The sequence below is a fragment of the Argiope bruennichi genome, chromosome 6, assembly GCF_947563725.1.
Source record: "Argiope bruennichi chromosome 6, qqArgBrue1.1, whole genome shotgun sequence".
NCBI classification, from domain to species: domain Eukaryota; kingdom Metazoa; phylum Arthropoda; class Arachnida; order Araneae; family Araneidae; genus Argiope; species Argiope bruennichi.
This window is the reverse complement of record NC_079156.1, coordinates 53,812,664-53,837,612: the sequence shown is the minus strand read 5'-3', so window position 1 is coordinate 53,837,612 and position 24,949 is coordinate 53,812,664. Positions and strand designations below refer to the sequence as shown.

At 24.2% G+C, this 24,949-nt stretch overlaps 1 protein-coding gene across 2 annotated transcripts in view; it reads left to right on the top strand.

Annotated features, from left to right (window-relative positions):
- Positions 1–2,918: 2,918 nt before the first annotated feature.
- The window catches only part of LOC129972956 (E3 ubiquitin-protein ligase lubel-like), a 30,939-nt gene continuing 8,908 nt past the window's right edge, over positions 2,919–24,949 (top strand). Inside the window, exons 1-2 of one of the 2 annotated variants that reach the window (XM_056087284.1) lie at positions 2,919–3,052; positions 21,575–21,669. In XM_056087284.1, coding sequence (XP_055943259.1) covers positions 21,642–21,669 — 28 coding nt within the window. In that variant the 5' untranslated portion in view covers positions 2,919–3,052; positions 21,575–21,641. The other variant, XM_056087283.1, reaches the window with a different exon arrangement.

Sequence of the window (24,949 nt, the reverse complement as noted above, 5' to 3'; positions counted from 1 at the left end):
GTGTATGGTCTTTACATTGAATTTGTAGATTTCTATCAAAATTTGAACGAAATTCGTTGACACGAAGTTTGTTTGGCTGTGCGCTTGAAAGTTAACATGATAATTACAAACTTAAAAACTGATATTAATCAATTTTGGTAAAATGTAGAAATTTATTGAATTTTTAATTAAAATCGTCGAAAAGTTTACCATCTATTCATCAGTGCTTTTGCATACATATAAACACGATAATTTAAGAAACGCAATGACTTTAATAAAAGAAATTTGATACGCTGTCTTTATATCAATATTGTAATTCTGTGATAAATTTTGATTTTAATCGTTCGAAAAAGGAGCACCCACAATGCATATTTGGTTTTCTTCACTATAGTATGAAGCACAAAACTCTCACTTGCGGGTGACTGAAAATAAAAATATAAGCCCTTGCGGCTTTCATAGCCTTTTCTAAGGTCTCTTATTGGGTGAGACGGGAGGTGAACCTTTTATGCTAGGCATACTAGAAACTAGCATACGAGCTAGTTAAATTGAATAAGATTAAAAATTTAAATAACGAAACAAACAATAAATCACACACACACACACACACACACACACACACACACACACACACACACACACACACACACACACACACACACACACACACACACACACACACACACAAAGTAGAACAAACATTTATTTACTTAATTACTGCAATTAAACATATGCTTTCAATTAAAAAAAATTCATAAGGAAGACCAAATGTATGGAAGTATTTAGATTCTATAGAAAAGGATTAAAAAAAGTTAGAAAAATTAAACTATTATATAGCTCCTGTAGCTAAAATGTGACAAGTCTTCACTATGTAAAAATTTTTTTACACTCATCTATAAGGACACAAAATTTCCGCCTTCTATCTGTAAAATTTGTTGACGAACAGATGATGACTTGCCTTATGTAACATAGGATTTCCGGCCACGCTACGCTGGAGTGATCTTAGACAAGGGCAAAAGTATCACTTTCATTTGATACGTAGTACTGATGGCGCATTATTTTTACAAAGGGATTAATTAAACCGAAAGTGGAATTGGATCACGAAATAAGAGAATATTTTAGAATGAAGTTACTATGGGCTAAATTAAGATAAAATCTTGGAAATTAAATAAATTGAAATTAGAATTAAAATATCATTACATTTATATAGTATATATATATAATATATATATATATATTTCATATAAGATATGGTGTAAAAAGAAGTGTAAAGAGGGTTTTTGTACAACAATATGCTTTGAGATTAATAAAAAAACATTTAAAATTTTAATTAATTTTTAATTAACAATCTAATAGAAGTTTGGCAAAATAAATTTTTAGACATCACCTACTGTCTGGGAATAACTCCAAACCAACTTTAGTAGCTGGTCTACTTTGCATTACATTTGAATGGCTTTTAAAGATAATATCTATCCTATAATCATGTTCATGTTAATTTTTATAAAAAAAAAAAAATTTCTATATGAATTAGAAAAAAAAAAAAAAAAAAAAATGAAGCAGAGAATTTTTTTTCTATATTTCTTTTAAGAATTTGAATCACGTTGGCAACATTATTTTATTCTATTTTCGATTTCAAATTTTGAAAAATGAATTTTATGCCCTGTTATGGATTTATTATCCGCGACTTTAAGAACTGACGTTCAGAACTAGTATTTTTATTTTTACTCATATGTAATCTTATAAGCTTAGTGAGATTGTCTTATTTACGTAAATAAACTAGTGAATTCATGAATAAACAAAGACGATGCTTTAGAATTCGTTATGCAGTTGTAACATGTTCTTTCAGGAGTTTCTACAATGTACAATTTTAATTACCAATGTTTAAGAAACATCAAGCTTATCAAAATCAATGCAAGTGTGCAGACGCTGAACTATAAGAATTAAAAAATAAAGATCTTAAGCTTTCGAAAGAATGTGAAGTTGGTTCTTGTCTTTCTATTACGGGAGATTGAATACGGGAAAAAATAGGCTTAAGTTCCGAAATTTTTTTAGATTTAATGATTCAATGAAGAAGATTGCGGAACAATCAAAAGATTTACTTTCGGTTCCTTTATCTGTTACCTAACGTTCACATCAACTTTAAATTGCCATATATATATTGTACCATGTAAATATGTACCAAGTATAATGATTTTAAAAGTTTATATTAAAGAGAAAAGAAACTTGTGAAGTAAAACATGCCATTAAAAATCATCGTATGTAATTTTGTTTACTATAATAACAAGTCATATTTTCCTTAAACTGTTAGTAAGTTAAAATTTTCAGTGTGGATATAATATATAAATAACTTATATTTTACTGTAAAATACACTTTTTACAATACCATAGAAAACGATTTTATATTATATTTTGTAATTTGTGAATAATTGTTGAATTGTATTTTTGTATAATAATAATAATTGTATTTTTAGTAACTTAAGTATTGCTAATATAATTACTAAATGCAATTTTATATTGTAATATGTGAAATTAACAATTGTTATTTTTCTGTCTTTTTTAATAAATTTAATTTATTTAAGTTCTTAATGCCTCATTATTTGTTTTAAATATTAATTGTTAGTAATAAATTATGTTGAGATAATGATTAAAACTCATCCAATGAATTGTTTCTTTTTATTTTATTGCTAATAGTAGTAAATCAAAAATAGCTAGCTATTTTTATTTTTCTATGTGTTTTACTTATTTTTATCTCTTTATTCTTATAAATCTTAGCTTAGGATATATTTACTGTCATTGTCTCAACATATTTATCATTTAATTCAAACTAAACTGTTACATTGATAATAAAGTCTTCAAATTTTATAATTCAAGTTAATTGATTTCCTGTTCTAAAGGTGCTGCGTTTTAGAAGTGTGTACATGTCAGCATCCTGGCAAAAATAGAGCTGTTGTCTGACATTGGCATGGAAGGATGCTGTGTTCTAAAATAAGTTCTGGAGGAAAGCCAAGTCTCAGGGAGAAGTGCAAGATGCTTCTGCTGGCTGTTTCACTCTCTGATTTTAGCAAGAATCTACTATGTAAGTGTCCAATTTTTTCATTTCTGAAAGACTGGCATTTGGTGCCTCTTCCGTATTACTGTTTAGTGGCAGTGCCACTGTTAAATTGTCATAGTGTGCGATGTATCAGATTGCAGTGACTTTATATTGGATTATGTAAGGATATCTTAAAAATTTCAAGGTGAATATATTGTTTTTATTTGTTTTTTGTTAGAAATTTTCAGCAATGTTTTTTTAATTGGAATGTCGTAGTTTAATTATTATGTTACATTTTTATCAGCATCATTATTAATATTTATCTGCTTATTCTATGCTAATAGTGGTTTTGTATTTTCATGAAATATGTTTCCACATTTATATTTTACTTTTATTAAAGTTTTACATTGCTATTGATGTTATTTGTTTGAGACTATTTAATTTTTCCAATCTCATAAAGATGTATAAAAAGTATAGAAATATTATATTAAATGGTTTATTAATATATCTGGATTTTAATATATAAAAAACTGTTTGTTGTGAAATAACAAATTTTATTTATATAGCAAGGTTATAAGAAAGACCGAAAGCAACATCAAAATCATGTTAGGCCTTTAAATTTCATACCACTTTTACTGTGATAATATGAAAATTCTTTAAAGAAATTTGCTTCATTAATTTGTAAGAAAATAATAAAGGTTTAAATATTGTTTACCTAAACAAAGACTATGTAAGCAGCCAAAAAAATGTTGAATCCATGAAAAATCACTGTGTAAATATAATTTAATAATGCTTGAATAATTTAAATGCTTTTAATTTTAGCTACATCTGTATTTTAGTAAATATTAGTTTATAAGCTTATTTTATTTATTAATTAATTATTAGTTTTATTTAGAATTGCTTCAAAGAATTGAATTAGTACTTATATTTTTAAAGCTAAAGTTTAAAAAAATATATTAAATATAAAGAATGTTAGAAAATGAGATTTGTCAAATCTTTCTTACTGATCTGAAAATAATGAATTGCCAATAAAGTATTTGGATTTTTGTATTGATGGCAGGGTAATGATTAATTGCCAAAGAAGCATAATAATAAGTTTTTTTTTTAAACTGATACATGCCAATTGGCATGATGTTAACATATAAGTACCAAATATAAAGAATGTTAGAAAATCTTTCTTACTGATCTGAAAATAACGAATTGCCAATAAAGTATTTGGATTTTTGTATTGATGGCAGGGTAATGATTAATTGCCAAAGAAGCATAATAAGTTTTTTTTTAAACTGATACATGCCAATTGGCATGATGTTAACATATAAGTACCAAATATTTAAATAAAATGCCTCCAAATTTGTTAAATAGTGAAATTTAATTTTTATTAATTATTGTATTTATAATGTTATATATCAAGGTTTCTTAAACTTTTTCTGTTTGCAACCATTGGTAAAAAAAAGAAAAAGAAGAAGAAGAAGAAAAAAAAAAAAAAAAACGCTTTTTGAAATGTGTTTTGCAGAAAATTTTGCTTTGACTTTAAAGTCAGAAAATAGATGGAAAAAATTATGCATTTTTTTAATGATAATTAAAGAAAAATATAAATAAAATTGTGTCATTTTTTTTTCTACAAATGTTAAAAAAACTGAAAAAAAAAATGCTGTTTAGGGATTTGTCTACAGTTTAAGAAACCTTGTAGTATATTGTTAAATATTTTAATAAATGTATTTGGATTATATTTCATTACTCTGTGAGGCAAATTTCATTTGTTTAAATATTAATGCATTCATTTATATTAGTCTGAGATTAAAATAAAATATCATGAAATAAATTATATGGCAAATATTTTGCAGATTCTTGTCCTTATTTAGATTGTACATTTAGCTGAGTTTAATTTGTCTCTATTTTATCTATGAAAACTTATTATGATTAAAGTAAAAAAATCCTTTCTCAATTCACCAGAAAACTTTATGGGCAATTTATATAAATATAAATAAAAACTAAATTGGCACAGTTTGAATTATAATGATTATATATTTAAAAATCTTTTTTTTCCTTTCTTGTACTTATATAGAAGTTGATTTTCGTTTAGTTTGCCTTAATGGTAATAGGTACTATTAAATTTTTAATAAATTTTTCTGTTGTTTTTTTTTTTAAAAAAAAAAAAATTATGAGAAAAACTACAATTGTTTGTGAGATTGGTAAGCATTCATAAATGATTTATTTTATATTTTTTTATGACTAAAATTAGTTATTAGAGTTTTTTTTATCTATTACATTCTTTATGCCTCTTTTATATGTTAGTAGCAGAAAAAAGTAGTGTACAATATTTTATAGTATATGAAATAATATTGTGTAATATTGATTATTATGCATAAGTTGTGTTACCTACTGATTGCATTCATTTCTTGTTAAATAGTTTAACTATTTAGTATGTGTTTTACAAAACAATCAATTAAAAATTTTGTTTGCTTTAAAAAAAAATTCTGTCTGTATTATATTTGTAAAAAATAAAACTGAACCTAATATTGATTTTTGTTGCAAAAATTGCATTGGGGCTAATTTTCAGAAGATGCAGGATATATGTATAATGTGTCTATACTTTGCCTGGATGTTCAGAAATAACTGTGAAACATATTACCATTTGCTTTAAATATTAATGGTATTAATTTAATTAATTTTCATATTTAATTATTAATATTGCCATTTTATAATTCATTTATGTATCCTGTATTGTAATAGATGTATAAATACATATATAATTGATAGTGTTCACTATATTTTAAAATTTTAATTGTGGTTTTTATTACCATCATTCTAAAAATTATTCTTCAGCTTCTTTTTAACTAATCTTAAATTGGATTAAATATGGTAATGATATTTAATCAAATTATCTTTTTGCAGATCATGTTATTCCATTCATTTGACACTTACACAATGTAAAATAATCCGTTTTTTTAAAAGTGGAGATAAAATTCTAAAGAAATTTTCAAAACATATTAAAGAAATAGATAAATAATAGGAACATAATAAAAAATATTAGCTCTCAGAATTTATGATTTTGGGGGGGGGCAATAAATTTGAAAATCCACTGACTTTAAATGTTGAAATTTTAATGAGTAGTCACATAAATTTATAAATATGATTTTTCCAATCAATACCTGACAATAATATGCGTAAGGATTTTGAAGACAATTTCTTATATTAGTAGATGTTATTTATGATAAAATTTTATCTTCTGAAGATAAAAATATTTTAAATATTCCAATAAATATTTTATAATGATAGCTGCTAAGATATGGAGTTGGAAAATATAGGCATTATATCCCCCCCCACACACACCAATATTTCAATTATTTTATAAAAATTTTTAAGTTATGCTATTATGAATTGAATTCTATTAAATAATATTATAGAATAAAATCAACAATTCACTTCATTACAAAAATACTTGAAACTATTCACCATTTCTTATACAACAGTTTAAATAGTTAAAAAGTATTACAGGTAAAATTATTTTTTGGTTGGAGGATTAATATCTACATGGAAACTATGCCACTAAAAGTGGAGATAAAAAATATTACTAATTTATTTAATAATTTTATGTTTGTTTAAGAATGTCTTTACTGAATCAGCAGTGAGAGATTCCTTTCTCTTATATAAGAAGTTTATTTTGGTATTTCTTTTTTTTTTTTTTTGTTAAAGGAGGGGATGTATATTGTGGTTAGCAAATTATTTGAAACAAAGCATATAATTTTTGCATAAAAATTCTCTATCAATTTAGAGAATTAAACAATATTTAATTATATTATTTTCAAAATTTTTAAAAATCGAAATAAGATAATAAGATATTTAAAATCTTCAAATCCTTCATCAGCTATTTCAGTTTCTATATTTCTTAATGAATTATAATTTTTATACTTTAAATTACGTTAACTAGTTTTTTAGCAGCTCAGATTATGTTGTCACTATTTTCAAAGCAGCAAGTTTTATTAATGTATAAAAACTTAACAATTGTTTCAAATGATTATATTAAAGTAAATGCCTTTTGATCATGATTTATTTTATTTTGTGGAAAGTGTAAATAATTTGATAGTAAATGGGAAAGCACCTGTAAATGCTATAAACTGCTTTTACAAAATTTTTATATTTAAATAATCATAAAATAATAAGGAATAAATTTGATCTCTGTTAGATTAAAATTATTCAAGATCATAGTTATATGAAGTTGCACAAAGTCAGAATAAGATCCATAAATGTATGTCATTATACACCTTTTGATGGATTCAATATTGTTGTATTATTATAAAAGTAATGTGAAAGTTACATTGTTATCTTGTCCACGGTAAAATAAATAAATAAAAATGGAATACAAAGCTAGCTTTATAATAATTTACGCATTGCCTTATAATTATATATATTTCCCAAAATTTTTATTTGAAATATTTGTTGCATATTTAAAATTCTTGATTTTTTTTTTTTTTTTTTTTTACATATACTGCTTTGGTTTCAAGAGATTCTTTGTGATATTAAATGTAAATTCAGAGTTTGAGTTCAATGCATATACATATTTAAAGTGTATAAAAATGTTTTATTTCAATATATAACAGTTTCTTTTTATGAAGTGGTTTTCATTCCCAAAAATTCTATGATATGATTTAGGATTCTAAAGTACCTGTTTTTAAAAGTTAGTTTTAAACAAAACCTGAAAATATAGCTAAAAATGTGAAAAATAACTAATAAAATTTTTTATGTTAGGTTTTTTTTTTATCTTCAATTATATCAATAATTTTTATTACAATTTGAAGAAAAAGAGAGAAAGATATGATGAAGAGGAGGCAGACCCCAAAATATCCTTAAAGGAATAATTTTTGTTTTATTGTTTTATCATTATGGTTAGGAAAATGATTTATGGATCCTAGTTAAAAGTTATTTATATAGTTATTTTTGAGATTCAAACATTCAAATTATCTTTTAGTTATTAATGTTTAAGTTGAAATCTAGTCTTTTCCTGAATCCTTATTTTTGTTAACTTTAGAATCACCAAATTTCAGTATTTTTTTTTAATTTGAAATCCAGCAATTGTTTTTGCATTTGCTAAAATTGTTTTTGAAATTCACATAATATGTTGGGAGAATTCTTGTTTTCAAATGCAAATAATGTTTTATTATTATTATTTTGAAATCTATTTTGTCCAAATCTGAAATTAATTACTTTTAATTTTATCTTCATATATTGAAAGAAAAACAGTAATAATATGCAGTCAGTTGATGCAATAATATTTTGAAAAAAAAAAAAAAATAGTAATAATATGCAGTCAGTTGATACAGATATTATTAATGAGAAAATAATGACTTAGGCATGGGTTGTTATTTCTGAGAGTTCTTTTCTCTGTTTGGCCAAGTTTTAAAAGAATTTTGATGCTCCTTTTGGATTATATTTCTAACTTTCGTTGTGATGTGTTTTTTGCACTGTAACTACTATTCTATTTAATTTCAATGCAAAAACTTCTGTTCTTGTATATTATTAAACTCATTTATCCAAATATAATTTAGATGGTCAAAAATAAAATGAATAGTCATTGTGATGCTGACTGTATGTATGAGCAAAATAAAAACACTGAACTGAAAGAAATGCAAAATTTTTATATATTTTTTACATATTATTTGTTGTTTACTTTAAAAAGCATTTAACTGAGTTTGTACAAAATTGAATAAAATATTTGATGAAATGCTAATTTGAAAATTAATAAGCAAAATATAGAATATTTAAATTTTATAAGCATGAATTTTATTCCTAAAAACACATTTAATGAATGCCTTATTGTCATCAGAATAAGTGTGAAAAACCTATTTTAAGTCTATGCTTAAAAAATGTGCATGAGAGAGAAAAGACTTGTTTTGTTTTGTTTTTCATTCGTGGAGAAAAGATTTTTTTAAAGATTGATAATGATTTAATTCTTATTAAATGTTAATTATTGTTACATACTTTTTTAAAATAGATTTTAAAACAATTGCTGATATAAAACTAAATTACTTAACTAAAAAAATCCAATGGTATGGAAACAGTAATGAATTAGGGCTGAAGTGATTGGAAATGGGGGGGGGGAGTGATTGTTTTGAAGGGATCATCTTAATATTCACCTTAAGTAGATTAATTTTATTAAATGTATAAAAAAGTGCTGAATATTTCTGCATTTTTTATTATATATAAATTGTTTTTTTATTATTATGGCTAAATGAAGGAAAACAACAATGTAAAAATAATTTCAAGGAATAAAAAGGTTATTTTAAACTCTGCCCTCTCTTATTTTAAAAGATTTCTATCAATGGTTAATACAGAATAGTAGCAAAAAATACTCAAAATTGAATTTTCAATTTGCAATAGAATATGATACAATAGAAAAATATTGATTTTTTTTAACTTTTTTTCCCTGATTTATATGTATTTTAAACATTTATATAAAAACTTAACTTCTATAAAATCTTAAAATACAGCTTTTATTAAAATTTTTATTATAATTAAAGAAATAAATATACTTTTGTAAATCTTGGTAAATTGAACTTTTTAAATCTTTGTTTAATCAGAATTTTATAAAATGGCTTATTTAATTACATTTTGATTGTACTAAATCAGGATAAGCTTTCATATATATTTCAATGAAATAAAAAATGTTTATTTACATTTTAATGCTAGTCATTTAAAAGAAGAAACCAATGTTATATAATCCTTTTAGTAATATTTGTTTAAGTTTTTTTTTTTTTTTTTAATTTCTATGACTACATAAACAAAAATTACTAAGATTTTGCTAAAAACAATAAAATTGATAGGAATAAAAAACAGTCAAAACAGAGGGAAATGCAAAAACAACCAGTTTAAAAAAAAAAACAAGCTAGAAAGAAATTGTGCATCCAGAAAAATTTACATTGCACTTACATTGAATTTCATCATTTATATAAAATGTAAAGGTTGTAGTTTTGTTCTTAAAAAGCAATATTATTTGTATTTTTTATACACATTTTTTTGTTGCAATTTATTCATACCCAATGTCTAGGAAATAACTTTGAATTTTTTTATAAGTTTCATATTGATGAAAGATTGAGTATATTCTTATATCGTATGGCTTAAAATTATGAAATAATTGAAAAAATAAATAAATATTCTTTGAATTCTTAAAGATGTTAAGCTTAAGTTATATAATCCTTTTGATTAACTGAATGCAAAGCATTATCTCAGGAAGCAATGTTTCTTCCTTTCTGAATCTTTAAATGTTGCTTACTCCAACTGGTAAATAAGTGTTAACCTTATATAGACATAACTTCAGTTATTTAACTTCTTAAACTATCATTTCAAAATTTATGCTGTTGTTTATTTTCCCACGAAAATATCAGTACTTGTTTTGAGAATTATATTCTACATGATTTTATCTCCTCTTTTATAAAATTCTTCATTTTGCAAATATTAACACATATTTTTACTCGCCAGACATTTGCTTACAAGAAGGATATAACATTATAACATCTCTTTCACCACACACACACACACAAAAAGTGCAATGCCATACTTTACTTTTATTGAGTTTTTTTCCTCCATCAATTATTTACTTAGTGTGATTTAGTTTGTTTGAATTTGTGCATATCTCTCAGCTGTTAAATGATATTTTTGGTTTTTTATTTGTTGAATTCTTTATAAATATTTGTAATGAAATAATGGATTGGGCCTTAATTCAATGGATTTTTTTACTAGTCTTGAGTGTTTGGCCAGTTTTTTTTTAAATTTGAAATGTTGATGTATTAAACAAAATACTAATAAGTGGTTAAAATTAAATGAATTTAAAATTAAGGAACAGTAAGTAGATGAGTGAATTACTCTTCAATAAAATATATTTGTATTGAATTTCACTTTATCTGGATTTATTATTATTATCCCAATATGTTATAATAATGAAATCTTAATTAGTGCATAAATGTCTAAACTTTACTTTTAAGAATGAAATAACAATTATAATATCATTGTAGATTTTTTTTTTCTATATGATTATGAAAATAAATTTATGTAAACAAATTAACTTTTGATTATTTGTTCTTTCAAAGCAAAATGCGAGGAAATTTCTTTTAAGTGCTATATATCAAAAAATTTATTCCAGATATAAAAAAAAGTGATTTTTAGAAGTTATATTTTTTTAAATGATGATTAAATATATTTTTTAAATTAAGGTTTTAATATTAAATTCTAAAAAATAAAAAAAAATGAAAAAAAAATATTTTAGCACATTACTTTTTTAAGCAGCTTCTATTATTATTACATTGAAACAGCTGTTTTAAATGGTATTATATAATACATAATAATCAACATTAAATCTTAATTTATAAATTTAAAAAACTAGCTTTACCAAATTGGTTTTGATACATTATCAGCAGTTAAAGCATGATTAAATGACTGATAATATTTTTAGTTTTTTTTCTTCTTCTTGTTCCAATCATATTTCACCTGAATGAAATTATAATCCGAATATTTATATTGCTCTCAGAATAAGGCAAAAGCCATTAAAAATCATATTTTTTATTTAAGAGCATAAGAAATATGATATTATTTTGTTTATTATAATTGCACAGCGGTGTTTCTTTATATTTAAAAAATAAATTGCTGAAAAGGAGGTATTTCTAAATTCTTCTAAATATTTTGAGAATAATTAAAAAAAAAAAAAATCTGAGCTTTTAAATATAATTTTTCAAAATTTTTTCCTTTTCATGCCTTCAAGATTTGAAGTTGTTTAAATCATTTGCATTCAGATATTCACTATATATTTATTATGCAATATGCAGTAGTTGTTTTCCACACAGGTGTTGGAAGTCGTCGCCTTATGGCTTGAAACTTAAGGGGGCCTCATTTTCTTTGTTGCAGTACTAAACTGGCAGCAGATTTTTTTTGAATGGCAGACTTGTTCACAAATTTTTTCTCTTATTAAAAAAAAGAAGGGGAAAGAGGAAGTGCCAAACAAAACATTAAGGAAAATAAACATGAATGGATATGTCAGGAAAAATAAAACAAATATAACAAAACGTCCACAAATATAAAAATTATAAAAAAAAAAAAAAAAAAAAAAACTTAAAAAACAAGCCAAAAACGATATACTGAAGTCACGTATTCAAAATAAATTATAACATGTTTAAATGATAAGAATATATTAACCGAGAAAAAAGTATGGAATGTGATGAACAGAAATGTCAAGAATGAATGGAAATGCAAAAATAAATAAAGAAATAAAAACAAAGCAAATGTAACAAGGCGTTCTAAAATACAAAAATTATACATATATATATATATATAAAACTTTTAAAAAAACCTTAAAAAAAAGAAAACCGATATACTAAAGTCAATACCCAAAATAAATTGTAACATGGTTAATAGGATTATATGATTAGAATATTTTAACCAAGAGAAATATGGCATCAATCCTGATGTTCTAAGGCGATGATCCAAATGCTTATTTCTTGGAATGCAGCATTGTATTAACCAGTAAATAATATAAGCAATTGCCTTGAGCCCTTTTTTGTGGTATAAGTAAATTTTTATTTACTTATTTATTTCGATTTACAAGTATATTGTATTTGAATATATTCTAATTAAAATCAACTTTCATTTAAATTTCAGAATATATTTCTTAAGGTTTATTCAAGATTTTCAAATTTATTTGCTGACTAATGAGGTCCAATTTTAGTTGACTAACTAAAAAAATCCTTTGCTATTATAGGATACTAAAAAAAAAAAAAGACTCCTTTTAAATGAAATGTCAATGCCAAGGAATATATAATTATTTGAATACTCCTAAGGCTAAAGTATTATTCTTAGATTTTTTTCAAGCATAGGAAAAAATCATTAAAAAATAAATTTCATGTAAATATTCATGTGGCTTTCATCAAAATATTTATTGCAGATATACACACATTATACATCAATATACATTTGTGTTATGTATAACATGCTAATAATTACCTTATTCAAATCAATAAATTTTTCGTGAATTTTCAGAATTATCACTCATTTATAATTTAATAGATTTATCATCTATTTATAATTATAATAACATAAATACTTCATTCTTTGCAAAAAAGCCATGGAAACTTTTTTTTAGTTTGTTGAAAATATGCAGTTTTGATTTTTGTCAGCATCAGATATTTTGACATACCAAATTATTTATAAAAATTACATCTTTTTACTTTCTTGTATATGAAGTATAGAGAAAGTCACAATTATAATCAATTGAAAATTCAATTGAATTCGAGATTTTGACGAATCTCCATGTTTTTGAACTTCCCGAGTTCCAAAAATGCATTTTTGGAAAATGTCCGTATGTCTATCTATGACAAAGTTAACTCCAAAATATTTTGAAGTAGATGTATGAAAGAATGTATAGGTCTATATTAAATTTGTAGATTTTTATCAAATTTGTAGCAAAATCTGTTCAGAGGAAGTCTGTCTGTCTAACTTTTCAAATTAACAAAATTACTACAAAACGAAGAAAATTAAATAGAAAAAAAATTCTATGTACAGATTTAACATCTATAATACTGGTATCAAATTTTGACCCAAATCCTATTGGGGGTTGATCGTTTGTTGATCTGTGCTTAATGAGTATAAATGCAATTACTCATATATACAATGAAATATATCAAATTTGGTATGTGATTTTGTGATTACAATTGTAGTTCTGTGTCAAATTGGTTTCAATACACTAAGAAAAATGCATCTGAAACTTAGATTCAATTTTTGGATTCTATTTAGCCAGGGATTAAATTCCAAAAGACTCACCAAAAGATCACATGACAAACTCAATAAGAATGCTAAATTCAAGCCGAATTTAATATTTCGTAACTATTGTATGCCATTGCCATGCTAAGTGTTCTCTTCCTTACCCAAGGTCCATAATTTTTTTAGGGCAGGGGATAACACCTTTATTAGAGAGTATGCGAAAAAGTCGTAGGGACCCCCCCCCCCCCAGTTTTAAAATTTTTAAAGATTTCTAGAGAAATAGTTATGTTCTTTAATCATTCTGTCAAAATGTAATGCCTTTTTTGGTATGATTAATATTAGAAAATATATAGACTGACTTTTACAGGCGCTCATCATCTGAAAAAAAATGTGTGCATTCCTTGAATAAAATTTGTCTATGCTTTGATCATAAGTCATCGAGACAACTGGAGTAATTTCTTTTTCTACACTTTAGAAAAGAGGGTTAAGGTAGACTAACCATCATGAATTTACATCCAAAGGAAATGCATTCATCTTTATTTCACAAAAACCTTTCAGCTGACCCCTCCTTTTTTGAAAGGCCCGTCTCAGATCCATTGAACAACTATCTCAAACTGTTTCCAGTGGTTCAGGACAATGTTATTTACGATAGGGATAAGAACAAAGGCCCTCCTCCCTGGAGCAGTTGCAAAGTGTTGAAAAAATATTGCAACTTGTAGACCTAAAACAATAATTAGAAAATGATTCATTCCAAACTATCATTAAAATGATGATTGAGATTTTAGTATAAAACTGTGAAATATTCAATTATCAATCATGTATTCAATACTCATTAGATCTTTCTAATATTTTAAGTTCCATGGAGTGTTTAAAAAAAATTATTATTTTTAAAAAGTTAGCTTATTGAACAGAACAGAATATATTGATATTGTACTTTTAATAAACTTCAGTTGATATAAAATATGCTTTTCAATTATATTACTTAAAATTTTGGAAGCAAAAGCTTCTATTAACTTACCCTGAAATTTCATGTCTTGAAATGTCTGTCATTTGTTATATTTATAAACATATCTTACAAACTATTGTCTAAATAATGTGTTGATGCTTATTTTAGTTTGTTGTCAATTTAAACATTTTTTTTTCTTTTTCTTTTTGAATTGATTGCTGTAATGCTCTGCATACTCATGTAAGCAAGTTAATCAACTTTTAAAGTAATGATCTTAATAGTTATATATTGCTCCATTCATGTATCTTTATGAAAATGCACAGAGTTTTCTTTCTTGTTTTGTTTCATAATTTAGACCTTATCTATTGACGCGGTGTGCGATGCGCGAAGGATAGAACCTGGGACCTTGTGGTTAGCAGTCCAGTAACTAAACCATTATACCAAAACGATCGTTCGGGTAGAAGAGTTGTTAACTGGCTTATATGCTATTCACCACAGCATTGTTAACTGGCTTATATGCTATTCACCACACTATCCTTAAATATCCCAACTTTTTAGTATACTTCATTCTTTCTTGCAAATTTTATTCATTGTCAATTTTGACAAAGTGCACTGAAGGGCTTGATATAACAATAAAGAAGGCGTTTTTCTGTTTCTCAGGGAAAAAAATCTGTAATGTAATGAAAAAAGGACAAAAAACTGGTATTGGTTTAATCAGATTGTTAAAAATACTTTCCAATTATGAGATGACGGGAAATGAAACGATGCCCATCACAATAATGAAGTCAATGTTTAAAAAAAAAGAAAGAGGGAGAGAAAAATCATTTTGAAGATGACAGTACAAAAGACATCATACTTAGAGAAAAGGAAAACTGAGTTTTGAAACATATTTGTCTGTTTTGGATATACTGTTCTCAGAATTTTTGTGGCCTCACAAGTGATTTTTGGTAAATTTTCCCAAAAGAAGCCATGCTGATTTTAAAGAAACTGCTCAAAAATTTAAATCACATTATCATAAGATGTTAATTCTTAATTTGGTAATGAAATAATACATTTTAAATACTTCATGTCACAATTTCTTGAAACAAATAAAGAAACAATAGTGCCTCCAATAAATTCTATTATTGCTGGCACTATTTTTGAAAAAAGGGTTTTTTTTATTGAAAAATTTTTAGTAGGTCAACAATTTTTAAGCAATTGAGCTTACTAAATAATGTTAAATTATTATCTTTTTATAATAAATTTATTTATTATAAATTATATTTTATAATTAATATATCATGTTAATTTAAGTAAGATAATAATAATTATTCAATTATTTTTAATATGCATTCTTATTAAAAATTAAAATATAAGTATGAAATTGAATAAATATACCAATCAATCCTTTGGACAAAGGACATTGACAATGATTATTTCATTTTGAAATATGAAAGGAATATAAATAGTAATGTTTTCTCTTAATGTTTTAATATTTATAATAAAAATCATAATAGTTTATAAAAAGTTGGTGACTTATGAATTCAAGTCAATTTTATTAATTGAAAAAGTTTTTTTTAAGCTTTAATAAAGAAAAACAAAATGTGATTTTGTTAAGAATAATTTTTCTGATTTTCTTTTATTTCTGTTTAAATCAAAATTTGGAAATGAACACTGTGATGCCTATACCATCTAGAAAATATAAAATATAATTTTGGTAGATACATGGCGGAAAGATGGCATTTTTGGAAGATACTTCAGTTTATTTCACCATGAAAGCCATGATTTTTACAAGGGGATGAAAAGTGGAACATCTCTATTGAAGTTAGAACACAAGAGCAAAGTGACAGAAATTTTTTCCCTTTAGTGATTTCACTATGAGATTGATAGGAATTTCTTTGACACATGTCAGCTTAGGAAAGGAAATCTTGAGTATCTTTGAAATGAATGTGCAGGTGTGAGGGATTTTTATCCAATATCTCCTGGTATGGAAACAAAGGAGTTAGTAATTTTTTTAGAGAGTGTGTTAGAAATAATAAATAAAAAAAAGTGGAAATTGGATCAGGTAATAAAAGAACATTTTAGAATTAAGCAACATGGGCCAGTTAAGATAAAAATCAATAGTTTAAAATTAGGCTTTAAATTAAGAGATATCATAATACACACACTTGCATATAAGAATTGCCTTTATTTTAAATTATGTATATTAGAAAGTAAGTATAGAAATAAATTTATTTCACATTACTTTCCTATCACTATAATTTATCTAATAGGGACTCAGAATAATTTAGAACCTGTGTCCTCAAGTTGTTAAAATCCATCACTAGCAGTAAATTATAAAAATACAGTTCTCGATTTCAGCTGATAGCAGTATCTAAAAAATAATTCCTTCAAATGTCAGCTTTCTGTTCTAAAATTCATAAATGCACATAACTTAGTAGTAATACTTGATTATTTTTTGAAATATACTATAGTGGTTTATGTTGAAATTAATGTAATTTTACAGTGGATATTGTATATTTATTAATTTTTGTTATTTATAATTTGTTTAGGTTACAGTCAATGCAGTTACTCAGTTATCATTAAAAAAGACTATGACTGATATTCTAATCATGTTATCATTAATAATACTCGACTATTATTTATATTAAACAGATTTTTTTGCTTTAACTGTAACTGAAAGACAAAAATGATTTTTTTTTGTAAATCAAATATTTGTTTATTAAATAATCAAAAATTGTGTATTCATGCTAAGACAATATAAAATATTAAGATAATTTTGTATATTTCAAGTTTTAATTTAGGGAAAAAACTTAATAAGTTAAATTTATTTTGAAGTATTAATCTATCTATTTTGGCATATCATTAGTTTTGTAAAGGATGCAAAAACTGGTAATTATCCTTCCTGTTTTAATAACAGCAGAAACTATTCCTTTTTTAAATGATTTATTTGTATCAGATGGTGTTGTTTTAAGGGCATGGGATAAAAAGCAGGAAAAAAAAAACTGTTTATTTACTTTCTAAGGTGTAAAAACAATCTTTTAAAGAAGGTCTGACAGCTGTACCAAAACCTGTAATGTCTTTGAAGAATGACTGTTGTTACTTGTCATTTTTAAAGTGGCTGAAAAACTTGTAGCTTTATTATTAATCATATTTTGTATGCAAATTATATCTACATTTGCTTTTTTAGAATACTAATCCACTTTCTTTACAATATAAATATCTGATTTTGTTGTACTGTGAACATATTAATTAATTGCTAGCTAGTATCTTTTAAGTTTCCTTCTAAACTAAGTGGGCTAAATTTTTTTTTGTTGTTTATTGATTTCTTGTAAAGTTAACTCACTGATATTGATTGTTTGATATTTTATGTAAGTAAAAATTGATATTAATGACATTTATTATTTTGACTTTTCATTAATTTTATTTTTGAAATATTTCAGATCAATTATATTTTTATCTTCAAATTTTAGAAAACCATTTGCAATCAATCAAAACAAAAAAGTTTATTGCAATCAACTAGTAACTTTAAAAAATACCATACATCTTTTTTAAAAAAATTATTTCAAATATGAATAAATGGAATGGCAGTTATATTGTGACTAGGGACTATATTAGGGCTTTGGATAAATTAAAATAAATGATAAAATATACTAAGACCCTTAACTGCTTAATTTATGCAATTAAGAATTAGCTATTAAAATTATTTAATGTACCAAATGAAAAAACAATTAATAGTTTTATTAATCAATTTTCTGTTTATAAATTTTTTGTTTGAAAAATGGAAAATTTGTTGATACATGATTTGTTTCAGTAAATTTAAAAAGTTTGATCTATGTAGTTTACACTATAGAATAATCAAAATCTTTCTACTTCTAAGTTGGATCTAAAAACTAATCTAAAAATAGACATTAGCATTGTACTAAAACAAATAGATTACCCATTGCCATTCTTTTTCTGCATCATAAATGAATCTAAAATCTCATCTAAAACATATGCATTGTATTGAAAATAGCCCCAGTTTAATTTTATGTGCAGTTCTTTTTGTTAAATCTCATTTTGATATCTCAAATGTTTTTTTAATTGTTCATTCTCTCATATATATTTATTTTATTATTTAGATTTTGGAAGTTATAAAAAAGATTTTAGATATCAGAAATTCTGCATTTTTTTATACATATAGTTTTGAAAAAAGAATATTTTTTCTGGCTGTGGAAAAATTTCTCAGTAATAATTGATTCTCTTATATTTATGGCTACAAAATACTAACTTAAAATAAATTTATCCTCTTCAATTACACTTATCTAAAAAAATTTTTTTTTATTTCTGAAATCAAAGATTTGAAAATGTAATTTTTTTTTAACCTTTAAGAGGAATGATATTATATTGGTAATATGATAATTGATAAAATGCCAAGTTCAAGCTTTTTAGAATTGCTTGCAAATGTATATTTAAGTTAATTGCAAAACTTTTAAAATTTTGACAACTCTTACTTATATTATTTTTCATTAAAAAATGTTCTGAAATTATTTTTATTTAATCATATTTTTTTTTTAAAAGTTAAAATTGTTCTACATCTTAACTGGATTTATATTGTCAAAGTTAACTTCATATTAAATATTCTTTATGACAAATTTATTGGTTTATTTTTAGGAAATATTTTTAATTAGAAAAAAGTTATGCAATGAATCTTCTTATATCATGTAACATTTGATTAAGTAAAGTGTAAATGAGAATAAATGACCATCTAAATAGTCTATGAAAAAAATCTCCCAAATTTATTATTTTTAATCCATTGATCAGAATATTGAGCGCTGTGACTGCAAAAGTATATATTAAATACATAGTCATATGAAAGATATTCCAATTGAAGGGTATTAATAATTTATTCAGTTATTTAACTATTCCTGTTAAGTAAAGTGTAAATGAGAATAAATGTATGTGTATGCATATGAAATACTCTTTGTTCATGAATTTGTTGATACATTTAATCCTTTAATTATTAAAAAAATCTGATTATTTTGTATTATTTATCCATTTTTCGTTACTTCTCAATAGTTCCAGACTCGATTAAATGTGCTTTACATATTTATTTGAAATCTAATATTAATTTTAAGTTTTTTATGCTTAATTTTGAGGTCAAATTGTAAATACTGAATTTAAGTCAAAAATTAAACTATATAAAGATTATATTGTTAAAAACTGGTCATTTTTCCATATTTCCAACAGTAAAATTCTCTTTCAGCAAATTTGTAGATATTAATAATTTAAATCTAAGGTAAAGCTAAAGGTAATTATAAAGAAAATAAGAATGAAGTAAATAAAAAAAAAATGAGAATTTACAAGGGAAAAAAAACTTACTGAAAGATCATCAATATAATTAAAATATTCTTTAAAAGAAGTTGAAAAATATCAAATGAAATAAATTTAAATTTTTTATCCACATTATAAAAAATTATTAAAATAATTAAAATCTTTCTTTTTATAAAGTATGTAAAATAATATTCACATATTAAGTATAAAAATCTAAGGATTTATTTTATTAGATTAGATCTATTCTAACAAATAAGATAAAGTATAAAATCCTATCTTATAAATTTGTGTATCTTTAAATTCAATCTTTCTCAATTTTTTACTCTTTCTTTTGAGATTTAATTGAGACAGATTTTATTTTGTTAGTAATATTTAATTTTATTGCTTCATTAATTCCGAGTTTTAAAATTTTGACATTCATTTTTTGTTTTTAAATATAAAAATTAATTTTTGTGGCAAATTATATTCAAGTGCATAGATATGCAATCGTAATGTCACTTTTGGCAAAAATAATTATGCTTCTTTGGAGTAATATATTTAAGCTTTTCTGCTGAAATAATAAAATTTACTATTTGATAGGATGATTGTCCAATAATTGACAAAAGTTGACTTTGTTTCTGCTAAAAGATTAAAAATCTTTCTGCTTTTGAACCTAATTACTATTCAGTCAGTGATACTAAATATTTTTTATGCTAAATTTTAAAGAATTTGTTTTATTTTTATTTTTTAGAATGCACCTGAAAATGTAAACATGGGTGATTTTATAGAAATTTGGTTAAATATTATATGATGTATTATTTCACATTTATGCTCATGTATTATAATGTTTTCTTTTCGTTTATAATACTTAATTTTTGCCTGTCAAATTTCCAGAGCATTTTTACTTATGTAATTGTTTTTGATAATTTACATTTTCTCCCGCCCTATTCTTCTAGTTCCTAGAAAAATGTAAAGGGAGAGTAATACTATATGCTTGCATGAATGTTAATATTTTTCTTTTTCCCTTTTGCTGCATTTGTCAAGAGTTCCCATTTTTGTTTCAGCATTTCTGTTTTTATGTATATTTTATTTCATATTTCGATCTTAATGTAAATAGAATATAGAAACTTAGAAATATTGATATTTAATTAAGATGCTTTACCAATATTGACGTTATATGAATGTTTATATTTTAAAGATACTTTTTAAACATAATATTTTATTATTCACTTACCACTTTAACATATCTTTTATTTCAGTATTTTTTCTGAATCTCCACAATATTGGAATTGTTTAAAAAATATCTTGTAAAATCATTTTAGAGTGCATTTTTTATTTATGCTGAGATTATTTAGTGATAATTTATTTATGGTCAGTTTTTTGACAAAATAGTAGTGACATTATTTTCAGAAAAATAATTTTTAATGATATAATTAATCTGTTTTTATATGCTCTTTGACATGTTACATCTGCTGTCTATTAAATTAATTTTTTTTTGCATAATCAAATTCATTTTAGTGAATTAGAGAATATCAAAAATTTTTCTCATTTATTTTTTTATAGTAATGAAATGTTTCTGTTTGTAAAATCGAACTTATTTTTCATAGGTCAACTTAGCAGTGGCACTGCAACTAAGCTTCGCACATTTGATCGATATCGAATAAAGTTCCTAAAATGGAGGAAGCGGAGAATTCAGATAATGGTAAGCAATCCTTAATATTTATTTTTAAATTTTATATTGAATATTTCATCTAATTAAATTTAGTAAATTAATAATTATATTTATCTGCATAATTTATCGTTATTTTTCAAGATTTAAAAATATAAAAGAATCAATACATTTTCTTCAGTATTTATTTAGATTGTATTTATATTCAGAATGTGAGATAAGTAATTATAATATTTTGTGTTGATAATCATGACAAACAATTATTTATTAAAGGTATGGAATTTGAAAATCAGAAACTTAATAATAAACATTTTTTTTTTTAATATGTTGACTGCTCTATCCCCCATATTCAGGTGACAAGTTCTCATTCAGTGTAGAATTTAATATGAATAGAGCATCCTCATATTTAGTTTCCTCCTTGTTATAGCACATGATTCACTATGTGAATTATTTGTGCTTTATTTTTACTATCTATTTAAATATTATTATTTAAAAATATATTAACATTTATGTGGGATTTCAGTCAAAAAAATATACTATAAAGTAAAAAGTATATAAAAAAATTAATGAAATATATATTTTTTTACAAAGAATAAAATAACAAAATTTTGATCTATTGTTGTTAAGTTAATAAAGAACATATTAAAATGATTTAACCATCTTTTAGCACTTTGGTGCTTTTTTAATTGAAGGCAAAAAAAAAAAAAAAATGTATATCTTGTTTGTTGGAAAAAATTATAAAGCATATCTTTGTTTGCTTTTTAAAATAACTTTTAACAATGTAAAGATTTTTTTTTTTTTTTTGGTTTGGACTTGGGTATCAGATTTGGAAACGAATCACATTTCTGATTTGTGGGTAACCATTTTAAATATGTTTGAATCTTCCAGATTTTTAACAAAGATTTTTAAAATGCAAATATGTAGTAATATTTAATTTAAATCACTGGCTGGATATTGTATTTTTATAAGATAGATTAAATAGTTGCTATGATATTAAAGCTTAAAAGTAAAAAATAATTAAATAAAGGAAAGATACCTACCTACCTTTAAAATGATAAAGGTCTAGAAGGAAAAAAGTTTCTTTTTTCCCCTCTTTTCCTTCTTTTTGTTTCTTGTGCATTGTCTAACAGTTTTCATTGACTTTCTAAGTGGAATTTTGCCAAAAGTTTCCCTCTTTGTTGCCAAGATTAACCATAGCATAGGTTAATTCCTGTTTACTCTTAACTGTAGTCACTTGTTCTATTTGTGGAATTTTGTGTGATCAACAAGATATTTTGAGCAGAAATCATGTGCTCAGTTTTTTTTTATTTTGTTCTTCGAGAGTCATGTGGTTAGATGTTTTGCAGATTTGTTAATAAATATTGATTAAAGATTAAAATTGTAAACAAAAACAGAAAATAAATCATGGAATTTTGTAAAAAGAGTATCTGTTGTATTTCTAATTTATCATTTTTACATTAATCTTTTTAATATGAGCCTGGTTTAAGGCCTTGCTATGTGTGGTAAATTTTGGAACTGATCCTAGATTTTAAATCTCCAATGATATTTATTTTTTACAATGTATGTATTTAAAAGGAAAGGGGAGAAGAATCTTATACTATTCTCATAATAATGCTTCATAATTGCGTTTTGTTCTGTTAAAATTACTTATTATTTATTAAATAGTAAGGATAATGTAATCAAATATTTGAAATTATATATTTATTTTTTGTTAATGGCCTGGTTTGCAGCTGAAACAGATTTCTTTTATGTTTCGTTTCCATGATTTCATCAAATTGTCTAACCTCAGCACCATGTTATTTTAATTGTCTTAATTAGGTTTTATTTATTGTGTACATGAACATTTCTAATGGTAAAAATCTCAAAACATTCATAGTACCATTAAAAATATAAATATTTGGTTCATCATCTTTTAAATTTCATTATATTGTAATTTTGCTTTATTTATCTCATAAATTAAACAGATATTAAACAGAATTTTTCTAATTTAATTTTCAACATTAGAAGAAAATCATGCAATTAAATATTTACTGAAATAATAAAAATGGTTTGATATTTCAGTGCAACAGTGTAATCTGTTATTGGAATTTATAAAAAAGGTATGCTTAAAAAATTGCCAAAATTCAAGAACTTTTTACGCAATTGTTAAATCAATATGAATAAAAAGACAATTTTTTAACGTGGTATAAAATTTTTTTTTGTACAATGACTTTTTTGTAAATTTTTATGTAGAAATATTAAAATGTCCCTTAATTTCTTATCAATTAAAATTTGTGAAAAATTGCTCTGAGATACACATTTTTATCCTCCAAAGTATACATGTGCCAACTTTGTTAACTGTAAATCAAGCAATCTGGCTTATAGAGCAATCGCACACATGCACACTTTCATCGTTATTACTAATATAAACTAATTCTAATTTTGTTAAATCAAAATCCACTGTCTAAAATGAAGCTTAAAATGAAATATTTACTTATTTTTGCAAATTACTTTTTTTTTATCACAAAATTGTTTCAACAAACAAGAAATTAATATGATATTTTATTGCAAAAAAAAAAAAAAAACATCTCGGGTTTTTGATGCTAAATTTTTTTTCATTTATTTTAGAAAATTGTTTTAATATTTTTTCTGTTCTTAAACCAAACTTTTGTTTTTTAATAGAGCTAACTAAAATTTTAAATCTTGTAGCACCTCTTTTTCCCCTTGAGCAGGGAGCGCCCTCTTGTGGTATTTTGCAGATGACAACCAGTTAAACGGCAGACCTGCACCCTGAGGTCGACTTTTTCCCCATGTGCAACCCTTGCGCTAATGCCGAAGGCTTTAGGCTGGAAACTGTGGAATCCCACCACCATACTGTTCTTTAACCTAATTTTCTATGTGTGTCTGTAGTAATAAGTGTTTGTGAATTTTGTAGTGTAGCTGTGTTTGTGAAGATTAAAAATAGTGTATTTAAAACCGGGAAATACACTTAGAAAACCCCAACACACCACTATAATCTTAAATTCCTATAATTAATTCCAGTCAAAAATGAATTTAAAATTTTTTTGACCAAATTACGCATATAATTTCCAAATTGTGCATAAAATCAACATTAAAAACCAAAATTTAAGGATTTAGATTTTTGAGATTCCTATACAGCTTTATATGCAACAAGCTCTGAATGGATATATTATCGAATGACCTGCATATCAATAATTTTTTCTGATAAACTTTTGATGCTGTGTATTTTGGACCAACTTATTATAATATAGTTCAGATTTAAAAGAGAAAAAGGAAAGTGATAGAAACATTTTAAATGTATATCTCAGGGTCT